General features: G+C 38.3%; 2 protein-coding genes across 4 annotated transcripts; both read right to left on the bottom strand.

Moving 5' to 3' along the window:
* Positions 1–476: 476 nt before the first annotated feature.
* LOC140928321 (uncharacterized) lies at positions 477–11,565 on the bottom strand. 2 transcript variants are annotated; one of them, XM_073378057.1, is made up of 9 exons: positions 10,794–11,565; positions 6,263–6,321; positions 5,226–5,408; positions 4,178–4,489; positions 2,972–3,026; positions 2,825–2,862; positions 2,458–2,532; positions 1,594–1,896; positions 477–1,074 (listed from the first exon to the last, which is right to left on the bottom strand). In XM_073378057.1, the coding sequence occupies exons 1-9, from the start codon at positions 11,131–11,133 to the stop codon at positions 766–768; spliced, it is 1,674 nt and encodes a 557-aa protein (XP_073234158.1). In that variant the 5' UTR covers positions 11,134–11,565; the 3' UTR covers positions 477–765. The 2 variants fall into 2 exon arrangements, with proteins under 2 accessions (XP_073234158.1, XP_073234157.1); XM_073378056.1 differs by having other exon boundaries at positions 6,263–6,324; positions 10,794–11,561.
* A 2,513-nt stretch (positions 11,566–14,078) lies between these two features.
* LOC140928322 (dual specificity protein phosphatase 22-like) lies at positions 14,079–26,144 on the bottom strand. Of its 2 annotated transcripts, XM_073378058.1 has the most exons (8): positions 26,005–26,144; positions 24,165–24,198; positions 23,617–23,699; positions 21,515–21,564; positions 20,628–20,672; positions 19,398–19,427; positions 18,861–19,032; positions 14,079–17,292 (listed from the first exon to the last, which is right to left on the bottom strand). In XM_073378058.1, the coding sequence occupies exons 1-8, from the start codon at positions 26,023–26,025 to the stop codon at positions 17,074–17,076; spliced, it is 654 nt and encodes a 217-aa protein (XP_073234159.1). In that variant the 5' UTR covers positions 26,026–26,144; the 3' UTR covers positions 14,079–17,073. The 2 variants fall into 2 exon arrangements, with proteins under 2 accessions (XP_073234159.1, XP_073234160.1); XM_073378059.1 differs by lacking the exon at positions 24,165–24,198 and having other exon boundaries at positions 26,005–26,131.
* Between the last annotated feature and the right edge of the window lie 53 nt (positions 26,145–26,197).

Below are 26,197 nucleotides of genomic sequence, written 5' to 3' on the forward strand. Positions count from 1 at the left end.
GTCACCTGGCTTTAAACGCACTTAAGCTTAAGGACCAATGGGATAAAAAGCAGTGTTACGTTGTTTTTCAGGAGGCAAACAAGTGATAAAATCTGCAAATACAAGAAATCGCGATCGAGTTTATTTATTCAAGACAACAGAAAGTGAAGAATTTTTCATCTTAAAGACGTTAATGGGAAATTATGGGAGGAAGTGATCATTGTTATTTTTATGGATGCAGTAGCGACAGCAACAGTAATGACGTAGAACTTGTCGAAACTCGAACTGTACATTTTGCAAGGCTAAAATCTTCTCGTTTTGAGAGAATATAAAAAGTCAACCGCGATTTCTCGCATTGGCAAATTTTGTCGTTTGCTTGCCCCCTAAAATAACACGTGACATTGCTTTTACTCCATTACTCCTACAGCGCAGGCAAAGACGGTGGGTATCGAGAATCAAAGGTTTATTTAAGTGGAACAATTGTCTCCAGTGGACTATTTCTTTTGTTTGTTTTTTTTTTAAAAAAAGAGGGAATACGGCTTCATGGTCATTACATCTGTCGCTCGTTGTTAACTTACAAGACTAGATGTTCGCAAGCCACGCCCGGCTGATGTGCAAAGATAATCAGAGTAAGCATTGCTCTAACGACAAATGAAACTGTTCCATCTGGTGAAAATCTTTCACCCGCTTTTCCACACAAATGAAAAACGTTTAAAAATTTATCTTGAACGCAATACAATTAACAGGCAGAGCGTTCATACTACAGCTAAGTTCCTCGCCTCAATTCTAATACATACAATCCTGCTCTAAACTGGTTGCTAACTGGTCATTCAGATTTGGTTCTGATAAAAACTTCTCGCCTGTTGTACTTGCTTTACGCAGATTCGTCCGGGCCTTGGTGTGAGTGACAACAATGGATACCAGGCTGCTATCGGCCTTTCCCAAGTAGAAAGTGACGTCATAAGCTGGGTATTCACAATTACCATTTCTGCTTTCTCTAAGAGTGGGAATAAATTTACCTGTGTAATCAAAGACTTTAGTTTGCTTCTCGCGCTGTAGTTTTGTGGCCGGTTGTTTTCCGTTAGAGTAGAAAACCTGGTGAGGGACAGAAAAAGAAGAATTTGAGCATATACGAATTGTACAATGTGTTTTGTGTAAGGTAATTCTCGCCGAGAAAAACCTAGTTTTTAATGGTCACCTTTATTGCTAACGATTCGTTTACATGTAATTAGGGCTAGTGAAAACAAAAGAGTCGTCCGAGTTGTTTATTTCATTTGTTCCTCACGGGCATTTTTGTTGTAGTTGTTGTTGTTTTATGTTTGCTCTTTATGCCAAAAAAGTCACTGTGGCATCATTCGTGAACTCCATCCGTACCTCATTACTTTTCAACCAGACAAGTTAGCACAGTGATTTATTGAAGGAGGTTCAGCCCTCTCCCGATCGCCAAATGATGAAACTTCTAACATTTGACACTTGCTTCCAACACTACGTCATCCTCGATAAAACCCGTACTAGAATGTCGACGGCTATTGAGTTTTCCCGCCAAATTGACGCTGGTTCACGCGCGCGTTTTAGAACCTAGATTTCTCTACTAAGTTACAAGGGAGTAGTTACCCTGGTGAGGGCCAATCGTGTAGCTAATATATCGTAATCCTCAGTTACTTCGAGTAGCAGCCCGCGCTTCAAATAGCTCATCACTTTCTTAGTTTCCGGACAGGTGCTCTCTACTTCCGGTAGCTTAATTTGCTTGGCACCCGGCGGTCCGTACACTTTACTGTACAAATCCATTTGTAACAGTTCCGGTGCTATGGGGCTCCCATAGAAGAACCTGATGATGCGTTCGCTCTCCGTCAGCCTCGCTTCAGTGAACAAAACCTCTAGTTTTCCATAGAATACCCGGATATGCGTTGCGAAATCTTAAAGTGAAAATGATAAAATGTGTAAGAGCTAGTACTGTAGAATAAGAGAATGTTCAACAAAAAGAAAAAAGAAAAAAGAAAAATGATGAACGAAAGTGCCGTGTTTGGTCATTATTTTTTTTTTGTCTTTTTGTTGAACATTCCCTTACTTACTCTTTAAAGTGCCACGCAGTTTATCGGAATTTTTTTTTCCATTATTTGTTTGATCATGTACTGTAGAGTAGTAAGTTTGAATCCCTAGAATTTTACAAAGCGTTTAACGGCGTAAATTTTGCTGCTTATTTAAACAATTCTCAATCCGACACAGGGTTCGAGTGTTCTTTTAATTTGGCAAATCAAATAGCGCGTTATTCTATTCAAAACGTTACACGATCGGTTCCAAAAGGTCTAATAGTATATGCCTTTTAAACGAGATGTGTAGAACCGGACTAACATTGAAACCTTTTAAATATATTCACAGCCCGCGTGAACCGCGTGGTTTTTTCGGGAAAACGTTTCGGGATAGTAAAATACCAAAGGTTTATCTAAACCACATGATGTATTCTTATCACTTACCATTACAATTATCTGAAGGCGATTTACTCGCCCTTGAGAAAGACGACCGGGACATATCATCCATGCAAGGAATGGTGACCTAAATAAGAAAAAAGTCATTTTGAGTCTTGAAGTCATGGTGGGTCATGGCGTGGAAAGTCGCCCATCCAAGACAGTCTTGGATTCTGGATTCCACACCGTGGATTTCGGATTCCGGATTCAAATCGTCAGTTAGCTCCCGCGTTCCTTGAGCTGTATTCCGGATTCCAAAGTCCAGGATTTCGGAGACCACAAGCAAAAATTTCTCGAATTCCGGAATCCGAATTCCCTTACATAGGGCGAGAAATGGAAAGGAGACAGTTTCTGACGATTTTTATCCTACGAAAACGTACCGTGCGCCCCAAATCATCCAGCTCAATCCCAGATGGTACTGTCAAAACAATAAAAATCAAAAATTAATGCCATTGACATACGTATTCATTTTAATAGGAAAGAAAACGAAAACCTTTAAATTATAGTTTATGCTGGATGATCCCTACCTATTAACCCGTTATCCATGTTGAGATGAGTACTTGTTGAAGATGAAGCAGGCGGCTAAGGGCAAAAAAATTAAAATCAGGAATTTCACGAAGAAAGGATGACTGGAAAATATGTTTTAATTGGACTATTTACATTTAAGGACGCTATTTTAAAACCGCGTTTTGCGGGTAGCAAATAAGACAAATAAGAGGTTTCGGAAACCGTTGTTGTACGTATACTCGAGTCACAACTATTACTGCCTTAAGTAATATACGATGGCGTTACTGATACAGAAGATTCGGCATTAAAGGAACCAGGAGATCAGTTATTCCTTCAAAAATTAACAAAATTTCAATGTAATGAGTCATTACGTCCCCTATTCAGATGTAATCCGCCTTTGTTGAGTCCGATCTGGGTAATATTAGCGTGACTTATCAGTTTTCATCCATTTTGCCTACAGAACTGTTTAAGCCAACGGTTAAAAGCTTTCACCGCATCACCGTTAGCATCATTCCGAGTTGTTACTTCGGATAAAACAATTTCGGCGTCACGGGAATTGTCAATCTATCTCGCTAGAACGACAGTTGCATTCGCAACCATATTAGGCTCAATGGATCTCAGGTCAACAGAATTTTGACAGAGGATGAATAACCATGTCCGCCTTTCATGAATAAAACATAATAGTGCACCCAGTGGAAATCGTGTTGCTCGGAAACCTTAATTCAACTCGACGTCATGCACAATCGATGACGTCATTACGACTACCAACCAGAAGTCAAGATATATGAATAAATATAAACCCGACTCGTGTTTCTGCGCCTCGTTGTGCGATCCACGCACGTTCCACGCGCGATGCCAATTTCGACAAAGTTATCAACTCGCTCCGCTCGGAATCATTTCGCTATCTCACTGGTCAGGCACTAGCCTGCGAGCAATTTTCCATTCCTGGCGGGAGAAGCGAATCGCGAGAGAATGCACAAGCGAGCACGAAGCCGCGAGAGGCGAAGGAAGTAAAGGTTTTTCATAACTGCTTCGCCCAGCTCGACAAAGCGAAAAAGTTGAAAAATGACCCACGGTCAATTGACAGGTTTTTTCCCAGTCTCTCGCTCCCACGTCTTCGTTCGCGTGCAGCTCACGCAGATTTCTCGCGCAACGCGCGACTCCCCCAAGAGAAGAGCTTGGTCGCAGACTATTCAGGCACCAAACTGCCCTCTTTCGCTGCTCACCTCATCTGGTATGACAACTCCTCCCCACCACAACTTCATAAGACCACTTGGATTATAATTATTAGCAGCAAGAAAATGCTGCAACAGTGCTTGTCCATTATCACCCAGCATGGAGTTACTTGCCACGTGACCGTTAGCTGGAAAAACAGCCTCGATGACTTCTCTTCTGGTGTTTACGAAGCCGCTGCCAGCGGTAAATTCACTATTGTAAAAACCGTGGCCGTTGGAGTATGAAAAAAACTGATTTACTTGATTCCCACATGTCGTTTCGTCACCACCCAACATTGGTTCATATAGGTACGGTGGAATGGTCTAACAGAACAGAAGATAAGGAATGAATTAGGTCCAACGATGAACAGGGAACCTACCATACAGTGTGTAGGATGCGATAAATTTGTCACGATATTTACGATCATCGCGTGAACTGTAGCTAAATTAGCCTGCGTAGCAGTCGCCGGTTATCTTTTTACAAGCTGCGCGAGGGGAATGCGACCTCTCCTTTCCTCCCCTCGGGAGCGCGTCTCGAGATTCTTTCTTCGCCCTAAAAAACTAGCACCTGCTGCGCAAGCAATGGTTAAATCGAACACAGAACTGAGGAAAACGATTAGATTTTTGTGTGAAATTATTTTCGTTTTAGGTCTGTAGGTTTTCGACAGGGTCAGATACAGATCATTTTATGATTCCCAATTCAGCATGGCCTAAGATTTCCGCAGTTATATACTCTGAGTTGCGTGCTGATATATAGCGAATATTGCATTTGGACACCTGAAACAAAACGTTACAAAAAACTGAAGACCAAAGTTTTTGTATCTTTAAATTGCTGCGTGGTGTTGCTCTGCACAAATTAAATTGACAAAAATATCAGACCATGCATGTGTGTAGTGGTTGAATGCGCGTTTTTCTTTCTTTCTTTCTTTCTTTTGTATCGACCCAAAAATTGAATCAAAGTAGCTACTTATGGGAGAGGGAAATTGGCAAAAGTTTGCATGAAGTGCATGGAAAATTTTGATGTTTTGAAAAAAGTGGTGTAAACAATATTTGCTCTTACCGGTGTAATACTGTCAAGGTCGCAGTCTTCAAGGGAGCTATCACTGCTGTCGTTGAGTGGTGAATCTTGCTGTCGGTTGCCATACCCACCAAAACTAGTAACATAGTATTTGAAATCGTAGCCCGTTTCATCTACATCTGCCGGAGGTCTGATGATCATAGGTTCACTGTTCGAACGAGGATACTGACAAAAAAGCAACGAGCACCTATCAGTCAAATAACTGAATAGCCCATTAGTCTGATTGATCTAAAAGGGAACATAAACATGATTCCTGTGTGCAAAGTTTTTGGTAAATGTTCTTTTCAACTCTGCTGTATTTGGAATTCATTCTTGTAAAAAGTCTAACTAATTCCAAGACGAAAATTCTTGATGAAACTAGTTAGTCTAGCGTTAACATTCACGAAGGGCTTTACAAATAAGAGAAAGAAAGGGATAAAACAGGCATGTTCAAATAGATAACACATCAACTGAAACAAAACTCGATTGAGAGGAAAAGAGAAAACGCAGACAAGTTTTTCGTCTCCCTAGAGTCAGCTAGCACATCTCAAATCAGATTTCCTGTCTAAACCATCCGAAAAAAAAAAAAACGGAAATCGCGATCTCCGAAGAAAAGTATTTAACAATCACCGGATAAGGAGAGGGAGGAAATTTCAGTGGGGGTGTCTTGCTGGTTAGACAGGGAAATGTAAAAAGGTGATAGAGTGCACCTTTATCAGTGTCAATCCACACGTGCACCTGGATTTATGACTGATATAAAACAAAGAAAACAGAAGTATATATATTTATGTGCGTGTGTGTGCAGTTTTTTTCTTATTTCAGACAGTATGAGAGAAACTAATTTTACTAGTAGCTCAAAATGACCCGAGTTCAGTTCGACTTGGTATAAGCCACGCGCGACGGTATAGTGCTATTTTAAGGTTAAAGGTTTGCCAATTCCGACGATTGCGAAGGGCAATTCACCGACACGCAACGGAAAAGGACAGGACAGATCGAGAGGAAGCGGGAAATAGATGGTTCGCCATTTTAAAACTACTTACCGGACAATGTCGTCTTTCACTGCGAGTTTTCTCCGATTTTGGACTCTTTGGTGAACCACCTTCTGTGTGTGAAAAGATATAGAAATAAAATTAAGAAGAGAACTAAATAATTTTGAGAGATAACAGATTAAATGCCTTGTTGGAAAATTGTCTCCTCTAATTTGAAATTAAGTTGTTTTATTTTTTTTATTATTTTATTCATTTATTTTATTATTTTTTTTTTTTGGCAGATAATAAGATAACCTAAATTTTTAAATCCTAGGCAGAACATATTTCTAGGTTCAAACAAAATACCAAGGGCGAAAACGAGAAAACGCAACTGGCTGTGCTAGTGTGTCCCACACTTAGCGACTTTTCCTTGAAAAAGTCAGTTTCTTAAAGGCCGTTCAGGACGAGTAAAGCCAGCCCAAGGTAGTCAGAAATTTCAGTTTAAAATCACCCTTATTCGGTGTTTGCTTTTTTCTGTTTCTTTTTTCTATTATTATTATTATTTTTTTATTTGGTTATTTTTTTTAATAGTACAATTCAGTTCTCAACAAGGTGTTATAGGCAACTTAAAGGTAAAAGTATCCTTATTTCACGTCGGTAACTCGTAACAGTAAAAGTACTGCAGATACACTGACTGTAGGGATGTTATAAAATACGTCACATCTCTTTCAGTCACGTAGGCGTGGCGGTTTGGGGCCGAAAAAGTGCTTACTGATGGAAGACTGAATGACCGAAGTACTTTGATTCCTCAGTTTAAATATTTAATTTTCATGATCTGCTACAGTATGAGTGGATAAGGAGCACATTTCATTTCGTTTTAAACCTAAAGTTTTAAGGTTACCCGGTATTTTAAGATGTTATTTTCCTGGGGAACGATTTCGCCCCAATTAGATACCGTTCATAGAGTGTACTTATAAGAGTTAATATTATGCGTTTAAGATGTGTTTGCAAGGAACGAACCACAATTTTTACTTTCCACACGACTTAACGTATCCGTGGATATTTGCATGACCCTATAATGATAATACAACAAACGAAGCAATAATTAATTTAAAGACTTCCTTTCTTTTTAAAGGAAGTTGTTGAACAAGGAATTGAAAAAGATCTTTTCACATTAAGGGGTTTGGAAAATTTCCTTAGCTCAAATCAAAAAGAGAAATTAAGGTAAAAGGGGTGTTTCATTGTTAGTTTACTTATTGACATAAAAAAACTATATAGTTATTATCATGATGACTTGATAATGACGTTAGTTTAACGTCGAAACGTTGTCGTCTTTTAAACAGTTTTTTAACTTTTAAATATGAGGAAATTTTCAGCACAGTATTTTATATCCAGATGTTTAACGGAATCGCTTCTTTTCCGGCGTATGCCATGAAAACGTAAGGAGGTCTAGTCTATTTGAGAAAGAATATTGGTTTGCGGAAACCATTAATTGGTAAACGTACAGCTACACTGTAGAGATTTTAGCAATAAACCAAAACTAAAGTGTTGATAATTACGTTAGCTGAACGTCGAAACGTCGTCGTCTTTTAAACGGTTTTTCAACTTCTTGAAAATGAAGAACGTTTCAGCGCACTTTTTAACTTTACATCAAGGTGTTTTCTGGCATAACGTTGAATTTCACGACCGTTATTCCGTCTCATGAACACTGTATATCTTTGCTTAAAATCAATCGTGTGTCACCTTCTTATCTCAATCGAGATGGTTGATCAAGACTTAACGAACCATACTATAGAAGACGTTCTCAAGTCGTATTGTTGATGCAGTAGATATTTTCGCCAGACCTTAAGTCAGACGGCTTTTTCTCTATGCTATTTTGTTCCAACCACAGCTCACATTATTTATAGATATAAATTTGTGACAAGGATTTCAAATACAAAAACCCTATTCACGCAAAGGCTACTTTCTGAATATACGAGCGTTTGTTCCTCTTGGAGTAGATCTTTTCCAGTGTCGCGTATTGTCATAACAAACAATTTTAATTTATTAATGTTCATCAAGCAACGTATTCCATACTATGGGCTTATAAAACTATTTTCTGGACTGGTAACCATGTGCAGCCCAAAAAGACAACTACTTCTGGGGTATTTTTCGTGTATTACTCTTCACTGCACCGGCTCTACCCCAAGCGTCCTTTCCCCTATTCCATTCTCCCCAAATTTCTAAACTCAAGAGACTTCAATAGTCATTACAATTGGCCACGTCAACTGAAATCCCCTCAATTCTCTTTTTTCTCCTTTTCCATTGTTTTTAACTTAAATTGTTTCTGTCGTCCTTGATAGATTGCTACTATATACACATATCAGTGACATATAACAGGGGCACCCAACGAGAATATAGTTCAAAACCACATAAACAGCGATTGTTGAACGTACTTTAGTATTTAAACGGTAGATAAAGGCTTATTTTTATCCCCTAAAAATTTTTATCTGTTCGGATTTCCTAGCTGAAAGTATTGTGATCCGAAAACTATAGGGATCAAAATTTACCTTTTCGAAAATTTCAGCCAGAAAAAAGGCTCCCGAAAATTCTAGGTGACCTTTTTAGGGTAAAAATCCGTTAAAAATGGGCAATTATACGATTTTTTTGAAGTTCGAAAATCCTAGGAGAGGCAGGCAAGCAAGAAATTTTTCAGAAAATGATCCGAAAATTCTAGACCTCAAATCGTCCTCCGAACAGATAATTTTCCGAAAATTGTCGTTGGGTGCCCCTGACCTTGTCACGGTTTTCGAGCGCCATCTTGACGAGTAGGCAAACATGTGAGAAATTACAGTGTTTATATGAGAATCTAATGTCGAATAATTTCCGTGAAACGGCTTTTCTGAAGAAAATATTAATTGTAAACTAAAGCTACAAAGCAAAGGATTGTACTTAAACATTTTCGGGGCGTACCTGTGCTTCAATTTCTCCAGAGGCTTGCTTTAGGTTTCCATGTATTTGTCTGTAACTTTTCCCGGGAATTTCTTACACACAAATGTATAGAAAATTTAAAAAAGTGGTTCTAGGTCTTGTAGCGCATGTAACACCCTCATTTTTTTTTTTTCAGTAGAATCCTTAGGAGTGGAGCTTTAGTCTACAATTCATATTCTTTTCAGAACAGCCGTTCTACGGAAATTATTCGACATTAGATTCTCATACAAACGCTGTAATTTCTCAAGCGTTTGCCTGCTCGTCAAAATGGCGTCGAAATCCGTGACAAGGTCCATTATTTATAGCCTATCGATATCGCCCTTTATAATCAATATAACTGATATCATAAGAAAAAAGAAATGTTTGTAGGTTATAAATGGCAAGTGAATCTAAACGATATCCAGACACTTCACATGCAGAGTTCGGATATTATATTTAATGCAATGTCAATGCCCGAAAACACGCTGGTCAAGATATTTAATCGGTCATTTTTGTTAAACTCGTTGCGAACTTAATCCAGCTGGTTCGAACTGTGTAGATGCCATTCAGTGTCATAATTCTGCTAATTGTTTAAGCCGTCCGTTTCATCGTAAGCTGGGACGACCTAGGTTCGAAACAGGTGAGTATAAAATGAGACAGGTTTTAATGACTGCTCTTAAAATGCTAATTATTTGACGTTGCATCCAAGAAATTAATCAGTCATTTTTGGACAGTGTTGTATGACACCACGTGTAAAGGATATTACATAAAATATTAGATAATGGTCTCTGCAAATATAATAGACGCTATGCATGAACAGTGACCAACACGGACAGATTCAATGTATTTTTAAATGAAATAAAGGGTTCGCTGCTACAACCAGTAAAAACATGTCCCAGTTGGCAAATTAATATGCAAAACATATAAACAGGAAATCATTCCGATAACATTACGTCTTCGAGTTTGCAAAGAGATCCGGGAATCCCCAAACCTCATGCCATTTCTTTTTTGCTTTTGCGCTGACAGAATTTTTCTTTCCCTTATAAATACTTGCTTTTACTTCCCTAGTTTCAAGGTCTTCTAGATTTATTTTTTTTCTCTCGTGCCGAGACTGTGTTTCATAACAAAAAGGAACGGGGTATAATTAGAAGCAAACGTTTTTTGGGTGCCTCAATAAGTTGTGGCTTCCGCTTCGGGGCCATTGTAATTTCTGTCACGGGAATTTGTTTAGCAAAAAGCGACACAACACTGACATCGTAAACTTTTAAGGGGTAAATGTTAGTTTCTGTTAGTTTAATTTTTTTGTCAGTTCTTATCTTTACTGTAGCTTTTAAGAGCTATGTTTTTCGCGTAGTCAAAAGATAAAGGAAAAAAGAATAAACATATCGTAGCTCTCTTTATGAATATTTCACGCGTGAAGTACACTTGTCTAGCACTACATCGCTTTTACGCAGTTATTGTAAAATAGTGCTGAAATCGGGTTACATTTGTCAAGCTAACGAACTTCAGTTGCTGAAGTCTTTTAAAGAATCTCAAGTTTTGTCACAGTTCCAAAATATTTTAGTAACATTTTCCTACTTCTGTACACTTGGCCGGACGCTTCATACGGTTTACATCCCAGGTGATAAAAATAAAAACAACGTATTGCGCCTACCTTTGTCTTTAAATCTGAAGACTCTATACGGCTCCTTTTCGTCCAAGCTGTGCGGAATTCTAACCTCCTCCACGTCCGGCATCTTGTGCAGAGCACATCTGAAGCGCGTCTTCCAAGTCGAGGGATCTGCTGACTCGCCTGGTCTGTACTTCCCTGTATGTTCAGCCCACAGCTTAAAGAGCATGGCGTCTTTCTCCACATCGAAGTCGGGTTTGCCTGCGTGCTTCCACGAGACTCGAAACTCCTTTTTCTCTTGATCTCTCCAACACAGCCCCGGTACTTTTCCGCTATTGATCCTTTCTTCAAGCCACGGTCTCAACCTTTGTCGCTCTTCCGACATCTCCTCCGAAAATATTTACCGCTTAAATGCACCTTCCCAGATTTCTTCCTGCAAAATTCAACTAACGACCTTAACCTTGTCCGTGAAAGACTTGAAAGACTACTGTCTCCGAACACTTAGAAGAAGATCTAGTCTTTCGCTTTCTAACGTCCATGCGGCGTGTTTATTGAAATAATTCGTTTCTCCCTTCCATCATGTTGCCCTATTTAACTCACGAACTCACCTATCGCAGCTTTCGAAGAGGGTTTTTCCCAGGGCAAAACAACACGTTCTGATTCGCTGAATTCAATGAAGCGTGCGACTTCCGCTTCTTATAATTTTACCACGTGCACCGATCGCGATACTCCTATCAGAATAGTGCACGCAAGTTGAAACAAAGTTCCTCAAAAACAAAACAAAGAAAAGAAAAGAAAAATTAATAAATTAAAAAAATCAAAACTAAAAAGAGAGAAATACTGACCAACTTAAAACACCTTTTGGTCCGCCACAAAACGATCTGAATAATTTCACTAAATGATTTCAAAGTTACTCGACACAGCGCTATTTCTGATTTTTTTTTTTTTTTTTAAAGAAAACAATAAAAGACAGAAATGTTTCTAATAAATAGAAATTTTATTAGAAATACTCTTCATTTGGAGTTTGATACTTCCATTTTACTGAAAATGTAAGCCAAAGACCGCCTCTCGAACTAGACAAAGTGTATGCAAATAAGTAACTGATTTATGATTGTTCAAGTTCGCTTTTTTTACCAAATGACGGTGAGCCAAACATCAAGGAAGTGAAAATGGAACAAATAACAAGTGACAACCAAATTAAAGGTTTTAGTTGACTGATTCTCTTTAAAAGATGACAGTTAAAAGAGCGGCGCTTTCTTTATATTGAAAGGTACAAAATTTTGTCATTCGTTATTTGCAGTACGATTGTGTGACACAAGTACTGGCGCAGTGCTTGCTCATGGAATTTATTCGATAAATACACGACTTCCTTATTCTAAACAAGGGATAGGCGTTAACTTTGCTTTAAATGATTCTTTCACCGGTTAAAAAGGAAAGATTTTCTAACATTAAAGGAGCATTTCGGTCAACTAATGCCATTTTTTTTCACATGTCTTCACATTTGTTAGCAGTTCAATCGTATTAGATAGTTGCCCGTTGGTTAGAGGTCAATCCACGACTAATGTCTCACACTCGTTTTTCACAACATCTAAACTGATTTACATTACGGGCTGCCGTTTATGTACGCTACTCACTCAGACGCTATATCAGTAATGCACTATACATTGTACATCTCAGATCCGCCTATGTAACAGTATACGAATCAGTTTGAGAAACGACGCAAACAAAAACGGCAATACCCCATTTAAAAAACACTTTCCATCTTCCTCTCCTTTGCTACATGTTTATGGTATTTTACTTTAATGACGGAATCTCTGGTTGAAGATATGTCAGGTTATTAAAACCCCGATTCTACAACAAACTTCAACCAGAACGCTCCCGAAATTCGTATTAGGAATGTGTCAGGTAATGACTAATTCTTGCTTTACTAGAAAAGAGCCCAACACGTCCTTTAATTCACAAGGTGCAACTTAGCACTATGCGATCAGCTCAAGATGTCTTACGACGGGGAATTAGTATCGTATCTCAGCGCTCATATGATAGCAGTAATAATAAGCTGTACTAAGACAAAAGTTCCCCTGTGCAAATCGGCTTTACAATATTTCACCTTATCGACCTCCTGCAGTAAAGTTAAAATTGTCATATTAGTATTTATTTATTTATATTGTAATATGTCTGTCTTGAGATAAGTATTTTCGCTTTCTAAAGTGAAATAAGTGTTCATGTGCACGGGGCACACCCTGTGTTCAAATAAAGAATATAAAAAAGTTGACTCCTCTCCCACCCTTTCCGGAAATGTGATATTTAGGAAGCCAAGTGTGACCATGCATGGCTTATAATAAATTTAAAATGCATACACAGCGAAATAATATTTAAACGTCACATAAAGCATTCTTGACTTTTTAGAGTAGAAAGAAGTAAAAACATACTTAATCATAGTATAGCTAGGCAGTGGCATTGATTGCTTGCACTTTATACTTAGCTGGGCACACCAGACGCAGTTTAAAATAATGAAAGTCGGCGAACATCAAAGGAAAAACAAGGTGGTGCTGTGGTTAATATTGGAAGAACCATAACTGTGCGCAGTCTTTCGTTTTACATTCACACGATATGACTGAATCCTCTAACTAGGAACGTTTCCCGCGTTACACGAACCTGGTTCGATCGACAGCTCTTACTCGTTGCGCACAGTCAAGGCCAAAACAACAGGGATTTGTCGGGTTTTATAACCGTTGCATTTTAACTATGTATGACCCATGAACCGTTCAACATTATCAAAAACAAAACTCCTCAGTTACCGCAGAGCGGAAAAATTAAAAAACGCGTCAACGATGACGGCCCAGTCTAAGTTTAAAGAATGGCGTAATCAGCCAACGTAACCCTCCTGGGCAAAGTTATTCGATAGAGGATTAGCCGCGCAAATCCAGACTTATTAACCTTTAATACTTATACTCATATGTTCCGTTGACAATTGACCAAACCTTTTTAACACCCCTTTTCCGCCAAAGCATCCTTATTACGATAACTGCATGACATACCCTTAATAACAAGAAGATAGCCAGTCCACTACTAAGGTGGACACCAAGAAACCGCGATTCCGGCGCTATGGCACACGACAAGGACAAGGATGTGTGGAGACGTGTTGTGCAGGACATCTCCGCAATAGCCGCAAGATGATGACGACGATGATGAAGGTGATAATGATGATGTAGACGACGATGGTGGTGGTGGTGGTGGTTGTGGTGATGATGATGATTATGTGGGTGGTGGTAACGATGGTAAATTGTGAGTGTGATGATGATTACGAAAATACAATCCGCTATCGCTATATCAATTTGAAAGTTTTTTATTTGCGTCAACCATTTCACACCAGACAATTGTCATATTTACATTTTCTCAAACATTACAAAAACCATTGTAAAATTCTAAAAACAAGTAACTCGTGAAAGTAATACAGACATAGGCAAAACCATACATATTAAGGACTCACCATTTACACAAACAATCTAGTTGGAAATCTTCATTATTCTACAATATTAAATTTGTCCTTGTGGGAGAAGGACCTGCCACGAAGTATAGCCATTCACCTCGAGACTAACAAGAGTAGAAAAACTGCATCGCCCTAAATGACAGCACATAGTAGGGAGCTTAAGTAACAACGACGGCCACGGCTGAGAAAACTTCACTTAAAAAGTTAATTCGCTCTGCTTTAACTGTATCACGCTTATTCGCTCTCGTTCTATTTGTCAAATACTGGCAAATTCGTCTGGAATTGAATTCTAAAAGACTCTATCGGCGTCCAAGGAAAGAAAACGAAAGTCGTTGTCCTGTGTTTACGTCCTCTACAATCGTAGTCGGGAAGTGACTTGAAGTGACGGCAAAGAAATGTAGAAAAAAGGGTGATGCCCTTTAATAGAAAGTTGTTGTTTTGCTACTCTGAACTTATTGTTGTTGTTGTTGTTGTTTTTTTTTTGCCGTTTTCATTGCCGTCGCCGTCGTTGTTCCTTTTAAAGCGCCCTGTTTTCTAAAGCTTCTTAAACGCTATGTCACGCCCCATTTAATTTTCGAACCGGAATCTCCAGTTTTCCATGTAAATGGTTAATGTCCCTTTTTCACCCTCTTTACCTTGATTGCACCTGGAAAAAACTGAATTTGATATTTTGCATAGTTGTTGTTACATTGCAGCTTATGACAGGTAGTCATTAACGAAAAGCAGTGGCACGGATAGTCTGAATATGGTACCATGGGTTTCTAACTAACAGATTATCACCAAGATATTGCTGCTTCAGGTCAATTCTGTGCTATAGTCATTATTTAGTACCTTTAACTGTACATAAAAAGCTCCTGTAAAGTTATGAAGATCTCAAACAAATTTAAAGGAGCTGTGTCACGAAATTCAGCCAAATTAGGATTTTACAAAATGCCCGTTAAATTACGAGAAACATGAAAATAACCGCTTAAAACTTTAAAGGAAGGTTAATATAACATGACAGAAACAACAGACGTCACGGATGGGCAACACTAAAGAAGATTGAAACGGATTGAAATTAGGATTTTTGAAAACTGTTCAGCCTAACAGTTTTTCAAAGTTGGTCCCTGCTGCTCGCAACTTCAAAAATAATGCTCAGGAGACATATTTGTTTGTCTCGGATCTCTGATTTTGTCACTTACCTGTAATTTCTTTGCTTACTTTAAGTTCCATAGCGATTGAGCGCGAGTAATTGGCAAAATTAAACAAAATGAACTAGACTGCCGTGACACAGCCCCTTTAAATAGGGAGTACGGACCACGTTTTTGGCAATTTTTTCCGGCAAAAAATTAACGGAAAAATTACGGAAAAATTGGCCCAATTTTTTTCAGTTTTCAATCCATGTCCATCATCGCCATCCGTAACAACAGATGACAGGAAACTATTCCAACGCGTGCTAAATATAGTTTTAAATAACGATACTGTACTTTTATTTTTGGAATTCAGTTGATGCGCAGACACGTTTTTTAAGTCCCGAGGGTGACCAACATCAATTTTCTCCTAACATCACTCGCAGATAATCAAGAGTAAAGGTTGAGAGAATTACTTGATTGATTACCAAAGGAACAATACTTTGATCTTGACCCAAATTCTCTCAACTATTCTTAAAAGAAATGTATGGAGATCAGTGTGGAGAATCTGTATGTGGATCTTGGGGGCTTAAAGGGTTAATAAAAAGTAAATAGCGTGACATAGCCTCTTTGAAGTTAGAACTATATTTTGTCTGTAATTATCTAGGATTCAAAGTATTTAAACGGGAAGTGTTCAACCCTGTCCAGGTTATTTCGTCGACATACAGCGTTAAATTTTCTTTACGAACATTATGAAATTTCCTGATTTCTTCATCAGTACTTGATTCGTCAGAGAGATCACGAGAATAAGCACTAAACCACGCCAGATGAATTTCATTGATTCCCTTCGTATAACACTGAATGTCTCATGCTATTGTACAATAAATGTACAGAGAAAAGGATTTACATTTTAAAACTGAGATGGAAGGATTAAATTCAGTTCAAATTCAGCTCTCCTCTCCCCTCCCACCCACGGGAGTGTCAGACATCAACCTTCAAAAATATCTGCAAACTTCATTTTGTGAAATACTGACGGACAACAACAACAAAAAGAACCACGTGAAAGTACTACTGGAGAGGTTTCATTTGAATGGTCACATCGATGAACTTAAAGTTAACACGCCACAGTCATGAAGATGGTTACCAAAATGCATGGGGTAAGGAAATTAAATTTTTAACTGCTTATAACGCAGAAAACAATTCTCGAATCACCAACAGCAGTTCAAGAGCTTAGTAGAGCTCAGCTTTCGGAATCCACCTAGGTTTCCTTTTCAGCTCGTGATAAAACCAGCAACTCTGGGCGGGGTAGATTGTAATGCGACGTGCTATCAGTATATTGTACGTAAACAATCAACGACGATTGCTTCTCCTTTTTCGTAACCTTGGATGCAGGCCCCAACAATTCATCTCCAGAAAAAAGAATCGCCTTTATTTAACAATTTAGGCGAGTCGGAATAATCGCGACAAATTATGAAATTTGATCTTATCCCAATATGAGATAAGAAATTGACAAAAGGTTAGCAGTGGAACCCCTGAGTGATAAATTAACTTTTTCAGCTGCCTTGATCAAACGCTAATTTCTTCTATTTCTCTCCCAATCGAGCTCCCTGAAATGATGTGAACCTCTACTTAACTAACGATCGTGATTAACAGACGATTTTTTGATTGCATTGTCCCAACAAAATAATGTTCATACTGTAACAAGGCTGAAGGGCCATCTTTGTAGCTACCCCGTGGTCGTGGTAATCCCGTCGTCCTGCGACGTTTCACTTTCGTTACAAACATAATAAAATTTCCTCCTGTTGTTTTGTCGATTTAACGCACTAGGAATGGAATCTTCATCCGAAACAACTTCTTCTTCACTTTTTGCCAAAAGTTCTTTCAGATATTCCTCATCCTTAAAATCAGCATGATCTGGAAAGTCTTTTCTGATTCTTTCTCGTTCCTAGCACAAAGACATGATTTTTCCAATTATCAGTATCGACGCAAAATTATTTGTTCTTAATATTCACAACGTTTTCAATAGCCCATACGCATTAGTTTTACGTTGGGTCCTCTGATTTCAACTCAAGCCTTGCTTTTGGAGGAGAAACGGCCGTAACAGCATAATCCACCGTATTTTCAAGCAAATAGTCTGAAAGAATACCCACACACTAATGATGACAGCAACGATGTGCGCGCCGTGGACCAGCGACATATTGGCGGGAAAACGTGATATCCGTAGTCATTCTACTGTACGGGTTTCACAAAAGTTAGAGACCTTTAGATTCTGATGGGGCTGTTTACATGGAAGGAGGAAGATCCTGCTAGCACCGGGAAGATCCTAGAAGGCGGATCATCCTAGCGCCATATGTTTTCTGTATTCAGTTTACGTGCAAAGGGTTGTACTTGTCCCTAGCTCTAAGATCTTGCCAAGAGATAGGGAGATCCTGACACTAGGAAGATCCTAACACCATGTAAACTACGCTCGCTTGGAAGATCCTAGTACTAGGGACAAACCAGACAAAACTTGGGGCGGGACGTTCAGTGGCTGATCACGGTAATATAGGCTGTTTCGTTTCCATTTTGTCTGGGATTACCATTAGCTGATTATTGTCTAAACTCTGCTGAAAGGTAGTTATCAGCTCCAGTAAAGATAGCAGAAGGGCTCAACTCGCTTTTTTTTATTTTGTTTTTTTTTTTTTGTCTTTTGCGGCCCGCCATCTTTAATGACTTTAATTCCTTCTCGATCCGAAATTTGTGCAGGCACATTGTAAACCAAACGAAAAGATGTTACGCCTTCTAGGATCTTCATGGTACTAGGATCTTCCTCCCACCATGTAAACAGCCAATAAGACGATGACGACTACGAGAACGAGATTTATTCAATACTGAGTGAATCAGCGTCATTTTGGCGGGAAAAAGTGGTAGCCGTCGTCATTTTACTACGGGCTTTAGTCGTCATAGTGACGGAAACAAGTTATCAACGGTCAGAAGCTCTATCATCATTAAGCGATCGGGAGAGGGCTTAGTCTCCTTCAGTAAAAATAACCGTGGTAACTTTTTTTTTTAAGAATACGCTAAAAAGAACTTAAAGTCGAATCTCGTCCTCAAAACTGAAGGTCTCTAATGTCATTAACCTGAGATCAGGCTCTATTTTCGTTCCGTTTTTTGAATAAAATTCTGCAGTAAAAGGCGAAACGAAACCACGTACGAGAGAATGTATGGAAGCTGCTAAAATTGGGCTTGATCTAAGATTACAATGTCATAGTCAGGACGGACCCACAAGTTACCAAATGTTACACGTTTTATCATTTTGCGATCGGGAGAGGGCGTAACTTTCTTCAACTAAAATAACCTTGCTGTGCCTCTCTGTTGAAAAAGGTACAATGAACTATTTTTCTAGAATACGCGAAAATAATTAGGTCTTCGTAGTCGTTCTCGTCCAGGAATCTAAAGGTATCTAATGCAAACCACTGAAAACCATGTTACACTAATGAAACAGTCACTATAGAGTACATGCAAATACTGTACCTTGGATGCTTGTAAGTTCCAGAAGTCCTGGAGTTGTCTCTGGAATCCATAGTTTGGATTGGCGATTGACCTTGAGCATTTTATGGCTTTAATGGAGTCTTTCCAGTTGAGTTCTGTGACGGCCATGATATATGCTGCTACAATGGTGGTAGAACGCGAAATTCCTGCCATGCTGTGAACCAGGGAGATTTTGTTAAGGCCGAAACTCCTTGCAAAATTTTTTCATGAAACTAGTCAAGCATATAAAGTCGCGTGAAAAGTTGAAATAGGTCGCGGTGCCTTTTTGTGCTATCACAACAAAAGATGACATACACAGGAGATACCTCCTACTCTTTTGCACAAAATAAGCCTCGAACTACCTTTTTTTACTAAAGAAATTTACTTTATTTAACTTACGCACTTCAAATTACACGTACACAAGCACTAGTAATAAGTTACAAAATAAACATAACAACTACCTTAATAATTTGGAGCAAACTAGAGCTACCCCTTCTGACCATTGAAAACTATTATAAAATATGACCTAAAATAACTTACCAGTGAACTAAGCAAGCGCCATTATTAATCCTGCAATAAGAAAAAAAGGTTAAGTAAAATAGCTTTAATTTGTACACTGTATAATTCTAGTAAACAAGGCCTACGTGTACAGCTGTAATTCTCGGTACAGTGTAGAGTATACAGTGTATTTAACAATTGATGAATGAGGCTATGAAGATTTACATGTATGCAGATCGAGGAGGATATCACCCATGGAGGCTGAAGGCCAAGGTGGATAACATCGTCTGAGATCTGCACATTCTTCACGTCATACGGAAAACGAATTCAATAAATTGCTTTATTATTCATTCAAAATATTTCTACGTTCTAAAACAACCATACATGGATCTCCTTGTAGACTTGCCTCAAAATTCGCCTTTTTCTCGGCATGGTTTCAGGTAAGACAATTTTTTTACTTGCGGATACTCCTTAAAAAGCAGAGGACATCCATCGAGCAATATTTTAGTCAGAAATTCGGCTACAGTAAAACCCTGAGGCTAAGAAACTGGTTTTTAAGAACCTGTTCGGCCGAAATTTGCCAGTTAGGCCCCCTCTTTACAAAAACCTATTTTGCCTAAAATTTGAAACAGGTTATTTTTTTGTAAAATCTGTTTTTCAAAAATCAGTGCACTTGGGCAAATAAGAATTGTCAACATTCAGGATCCTGCCTCTTTGGAGACATAGGCACCTTCTCACTCCAACTGCAATTGTAGTGATGCAGGTTTTACCTACATGTAAGAAATGAGCTGAATACCACTAAATACTCTTATCTGCATGTATTTTTTTCTTCAGAAAGTAAGAGCCTATTTAAGAACCTAAATAGCCTAAATTAATTTGTGCTAATTACCATTTACATTGTATGTAAAAACCTGTTTAGGCTAACTTGGGAAAATGCGGTTCATAGTCATGGGTTTTTACTGTAATTTGTCGGATAGCCATGAACACCAGTTTTCTTTAGTTTATTCTGAAAGGCAAAGACAGCTAGGCAGCCATGCCCTAAAGCTCTGCACAACTCTCTCTAATGGAAACGAGGCTGCTAGCAGAAACCCACTGTATCGATGGGTTAAGGCCTACATCTTCCCAATATCCGAATTATGAGAATTAGCCCGGGAATTGGGGATTGGAGCCCGGTTAATTCTTCATAACTTTACGTGGCCCCATGGTAAAGCTGAACCGAAAGTTCATCAAGAAGCTACTTTGAGAATGAAAATGGTTTGATATTTACATTACCTGCAGTTATGAATAAAATCAATGCATTCCTGAAAGAATACTGATCTGCAAAATAAGTTTGTTTGGTTGTTAACTTTATTTTCTAACACCACCATTAGCCCTTTCAAATCAGTATCAGGGCTGTCATTAAGAGGCGGGGGGGAGGGATTTTCCTCAGCTACTATGAACGTGGCCTTGGCTACTTTCATAGGAAAACAGAAGAAAAATAGCACCAAAAGAAATCCCTTGCTGTAATATTCCCCACCTACTTGTCGTATTTACCCGGCAACTTGAAATCTTAGTGAAATCCTTGACATGGTATACACTGAAATTCTATGATAATGATATCAAACTAATAATAATAATGATATAATGATAATATTTATCAAACTTGCTGACAAAAAAAAACAAACAAATGTATGAGTTTGCAGTGATAGGCAGGGATGTCACTAAAATTTCAAGTTGCTGGCTATAATGCAATTAGCAGGCAGGAAGTTGAACAGCTAGGAAGCTCTTTTGTTTGTATTGTTGTTGTTGTTGTTGTTGTTTTATTTGTTTGTTTGTTTTTCCCTTTGTTTCCTGTGATAGTAGCCAGGGTTCATGCTCACAGTAGCTGGGGAAAATCTTCAATCCCAAGCTCTCAGTCACAGCCTGGACATGAAAGTGTGTAACACCAAGGCTGTGCTCTAAGGAAAATTGGAGGTAGCCCAGTGCTCTGAACCTGTAAAATCTAGGTTGCCCAGCATATGATTTATATGAAAAAAGTAAGATTTTCTAGTCCCAAGAGCAAAAGTTGGGCACCATTAGCCACCAGGCTCTGCTAGAGCACAGCCCTCAACACAATATATTGCAATGTGCATCAGGCTTGTAAATCTATTTCGCATCTTTTGGAGAATAACAACACTTACATCTCTTGGTCTGGGGAGTCTGCTGCATTAATGCATTTGTATTTTAAATGCTGTGGAAGCAAAATTAAAAGAACATATCTTAACAAGAATCTTCAGTTAAAATTAAAAACCTGTTCGGACTAATGGACATCTCAGGAAACACAGGCCTACTTCAGTGGGTTCAAAAGGTCCGTCTGTAGGTTGTAATTGGTTGACTTAGATCCATGTTGTTTATGTCTTTAATACCACTGGTCAACTGTAATTTTTGTACTAGAGAAAAAGGATTGATTATTCCTATCACACATGCAATGGGATTCAAGGCAATTCTTGTTGAAAAAAAATAAAACACAAATTGTACTTAAACAGCTACCAGGTATAAAAATGGCCTTGAACAAGAATATCAAAGATTAATAAAATCATAGCACGGAACCTAAGAACACCTAGCATATTAAAGCAATTATAACTCTGTTTATTTCTCATTTAAAAGGAGATATTACCTTGGAGGTTGCTTCTTTCAGAGCATCTCAATTCTATGAGATTGCTTCTTTTGGAATTTCTTTTGGGAGCAACTGCAAGATTTTATCCTTACTTTTAGAAGGTCACTGCCGCCACTACCCTCTTTTGCAACTTCAGTGTATTTACAGTGTACAATTGTATACAATAGACCTTAAATATGTACAATGTAAATGTACTTGTCAATTACAAATTTACAGGTGTCTATGCATTACAGACCAAGTATGAAGTCAAGATGACTGGATATTGGCCAAGTTAATAGTGATTTTGTTACCTCTACATGTACATGTATGTCCTGCGTCCCTGACACATAAAAATCCCCGAAGATGCAAAATAATTCATTGCATGCGTCCCATGGGATGTAAATATCGATCAATGGATCTGAAATATTCTGTTTGTGTAATTACACATTTACTGTGGCAGTTTGAGTTACACTGTATTATGGCTAATGTTTAACAATGTACCTTTCATTTAGCCTTTGTTGTGCTTTAAAATAGACTAGAAGGACTCACTATGTTTTAATTTCAGAATACTGTAATACAGAGTTTTGGAGTCTACCTTCAGATTAACTGTCTGGTTACAAAAAGGGCTTTTGGACACATTTTTTGAACTAGGACTCAATGGTTCTAGACTGAGAATCAAGATTTTTCACAAGATGAATCCCAGGAATCATCACAACTATTTGCAACAAAATCACAGAGTTCATTTTGGCATTTTTATGGCAAAGTCAAGTTCTATAAAAAAAAAAAGAGAGAGAGAGAGCAGGCCAATATCCAGTCATTAGACCCAACAAGCTTGTAGTCAATAAAGGATTTATTGCACAGCCAGAATTACAATTTTTTTTCTTGTAGGACCAATGCCAAAGATACCAAGAAGGCAAGATGGGCCCATCTCGACCACTCAAGTAGCCAATCAGGACACAGGAATCACCTCATATTGATTCAGCCATTTTTAATAAAATAATACAAATTATTATTCATTCAAAATATTTCCCCAATTCTGATTGGCTATAAGCACAGGCATAATTCACCATAACCAGTTACTGATGACCAAATTTGGAAGAATTTTGTGTTTAATGAGGAAATGATGTCAAAAATGCAGCATTATGGCAGGTTAAGGCACCATCAACCGAGAAGACCAGGGGACGAGGTTAAGTTGTTATGGTTGTGAAAACAAAAATGGAGGACATTTCACTCGTTTCGAGAGTGAGAACTAGGCAAAATTATAGCCAAAAACACGGCAAGAACAGCAGGAACACAACTCGAAGGGCGACATCTGCTATTTGGAGAATATTTGCAGGGCTGAACAACCCTAAATGTGCACCATCGAAGGTAAACTTAACATCGATGGAGGTAAGCATGTTTTAGCGTTATTTTTAAACTACAAATTATTTTGAATGAATAATAAAACAATTACTGAATTCGGCTTTCGTATCACATGAAGAATTATGGAGATCTCATAGGGTGTTATCCACCTCAGCCTATGGCTTTGACGGATAACATTCTCCTCGATCTCCATAATTCTTCATAAGATACTCAGCCTCATTTATTAATTGTTAAATGTACATGCTAACACACATCAATAAGAAAGCCCAGTAGAACATTACATACCTCTAACACTGGTTGGGCATTATCGTGTATAGAAAGTACATGAGTAATTTTATTCTGTTTCAATTGCTCCATGTCTTTAGCATCTAAAACAAAGCAAAAAAGCAAGTGATGATTCAACTTTAATTCAATTCTTGGTGCTGTTTAGTGTCTCTCCTATAAACAGTCCAAGTGCAGGGCTGTGCTCTAAGAAAAATAATTAAAAAGGGAACCCAAAAGCTCTTCGCTTCCAAAACCTTTAACTCCCAAGAGTGGTCAACATCAATTTTCTCCAAACATAATTAAAAGAAAAGGTTATGAGAATTAATAAAATGATCGTAAAGAGGAAATGCTTTGATCTTGTATCAAATTCTCTCAAATAAGAGAAAGTTGTGGGCCAATCAACAGCTTGTATGAAAACAATAAATTTATATTAGAAGCACAAAATTTAAGTAATGATGGTAAACGTTTCCAAGAAAGCAAAAATTTTCAATAGAGAATGTCTAAAGCATTACATAAAATGCCCAGGAGACATGTTTGTTTGACAAAGAAGGGAACAATCTACAACATACCTCGAAAATTTCCCAGGTAAAGACCTGGAAGAACCTATTCAGAATATATAAAATAAAACAAATAAGTGTGTAAATAAAGGTAATTGCCCCCGCAGGGATTTCGCCCAGAAGGCAAAATCCCGAGGAGGCACTCTAGTAACTCGAGCGTGTAATAAGGAAAGTACTTACAGTTGAAATATACAGTCATACAGTCAATATAGAAAAAATCTCGATTTGCTTAAACAGGGGCTGTGAGGAATCAGTAGGTAATGATGACATTTCTATTGTTTGCGCCCGCAAGTACGAAATGGTTAGGATGACGTTAAGACAGAATATCCCCAAGGGACCGCTTAGGTAGATTTTGTGACAATTATTGTGCAGTTATACTTCGACACTCTTTTGCGTTACGTGTTATCAGTGACATCCTGTGGAGCAGTTGTTTCAGTAAAAGTTATGGACCAAAATTTTAACAACACTCGTCAAGTGCAGAAGAAGTTATAAGGTGCGTTTGGAGAGTTTGCCAGACACGAGTTCACAAATCTTTCATTGGAAACCTTGCCAGACACTCTTTCTCTCTCTTTGATCGGAATAAGACTCAGCCCTAAACAATCAAGACGAGTGAACAACGGCTACCTTCTCACTAGCAGGACGATGGACGATTACAGAAATTTGCCGACAATCAAATTCTACACTGACTTATTCCCTGCTCACAGATGTCCTTCCGCTATAAAGTTTAAAATAAGATTAGAATGCGCGAGTGTGAATTGATCAAACGTCCTTTTAATTTCTAATGCTTCCTTTCCAGAAAATAAAATGAACTGAATGTAAGTGAAAGAGAAATACCAAAAAATTCAACTTCTAATTAAATCTTTTCTTATGGTTTAGCATAAACTATTCTCGAAACTGAGAATGTTTTGATCAAAGCTGTGTAAATTGACCTGAAACTGTGCATGGAACCTTGCGTTTCCTGTATTTATCTCACCTATAGTATGGAATATGTGTGAAAATCTTCCTTATGAATCAGTATATTTCAAAGAGCTACACAACGAGCCAGAATGCTATTGACCGACAATATACAGAGCGGGGGCAGCTGTAGTGTCAACTATTACTAGTAATATTTCTAATGATACAACAGAAGTAATACCTTTCGGAATTAAAGGGTATCGAAAAGAAGACTCAAAACTGTCAAAACAGTCCAGCTGTAATGAATACTATCTTTCAAGTATCTGTCTTCAAAAATTCAAATGCAGACCTTGAAAGAAAAACAATTGACAAAAAATTTTGAAATGACGTTTCTAGTTTAATTTTCTACAGATCAGCGATATGTTTCAAATACAGTTCGAAACATCTGCTTCCGTAAGGTCTTCAGCGATTTTTGAAGGTGACGTCAGACGTATATTATTTTTAAAAAATATTCGATAACTTAAACATTTTGCAAACTTGGCTATGGCTGGATATGAATAAACCTTAAATAAACGAGTTACCAAGCCTTTCTTCTTTGGTTAACGCTTCCCGGTAGCTCGAAATAAACGGACAAAACTACAGTCTCGAACTATTAAAACATTCCCAACATGAACACAAATGCAACCTGAGCAGTTATGGAGATTTAGCTTTTTACATCAAACGTTGAAGCGTTTCTACATTATTCTTTAGCAGAACTAAACACACTGGGAACACACAGCATTTCGTCCTGGTAATAACGCTTCTCACAAAACCAGAAAAAAAACTGAGAGAAGAATGACAGCGAATCAAGGAAAAATCTCGGAGTTTAGTAGTGAGATACTCTGTCACCGCGAATAACGGATCTGTCGCTCCTCGACAGAAAAATGCTGCATGTACACAACAAACATAACAACCCTACCTTGTTCATCCCATTGCCCATGATTTCTACACTGATCCGCGATCAAAACAGATGTGATAATCCGTACACTTCACAATCAAAGCTTGTAAATTTCCGCCATGTCCTCCAGCTCCAGTCCTGCGCTTCCTGTGGTGCATTCCCATAAGCCAATGCCGGTCCCAGTGTTTTCCAAAAAGTAGCAGACAACCTCGTC

The sequence above is a fragment of the Porites lutea genome, chromosome 2, assembly GCF_958299795.1.
Source record: "Porites lutea chromosome 2, jaPorLute2.1, whole genome shotgun sequence".
Taxonomy (NCBI): Eukaryota; Metazoa; Cnidaria; class Anthozoa; order Scleractinia; family Poritidae; genus Porites; species Porites lutea.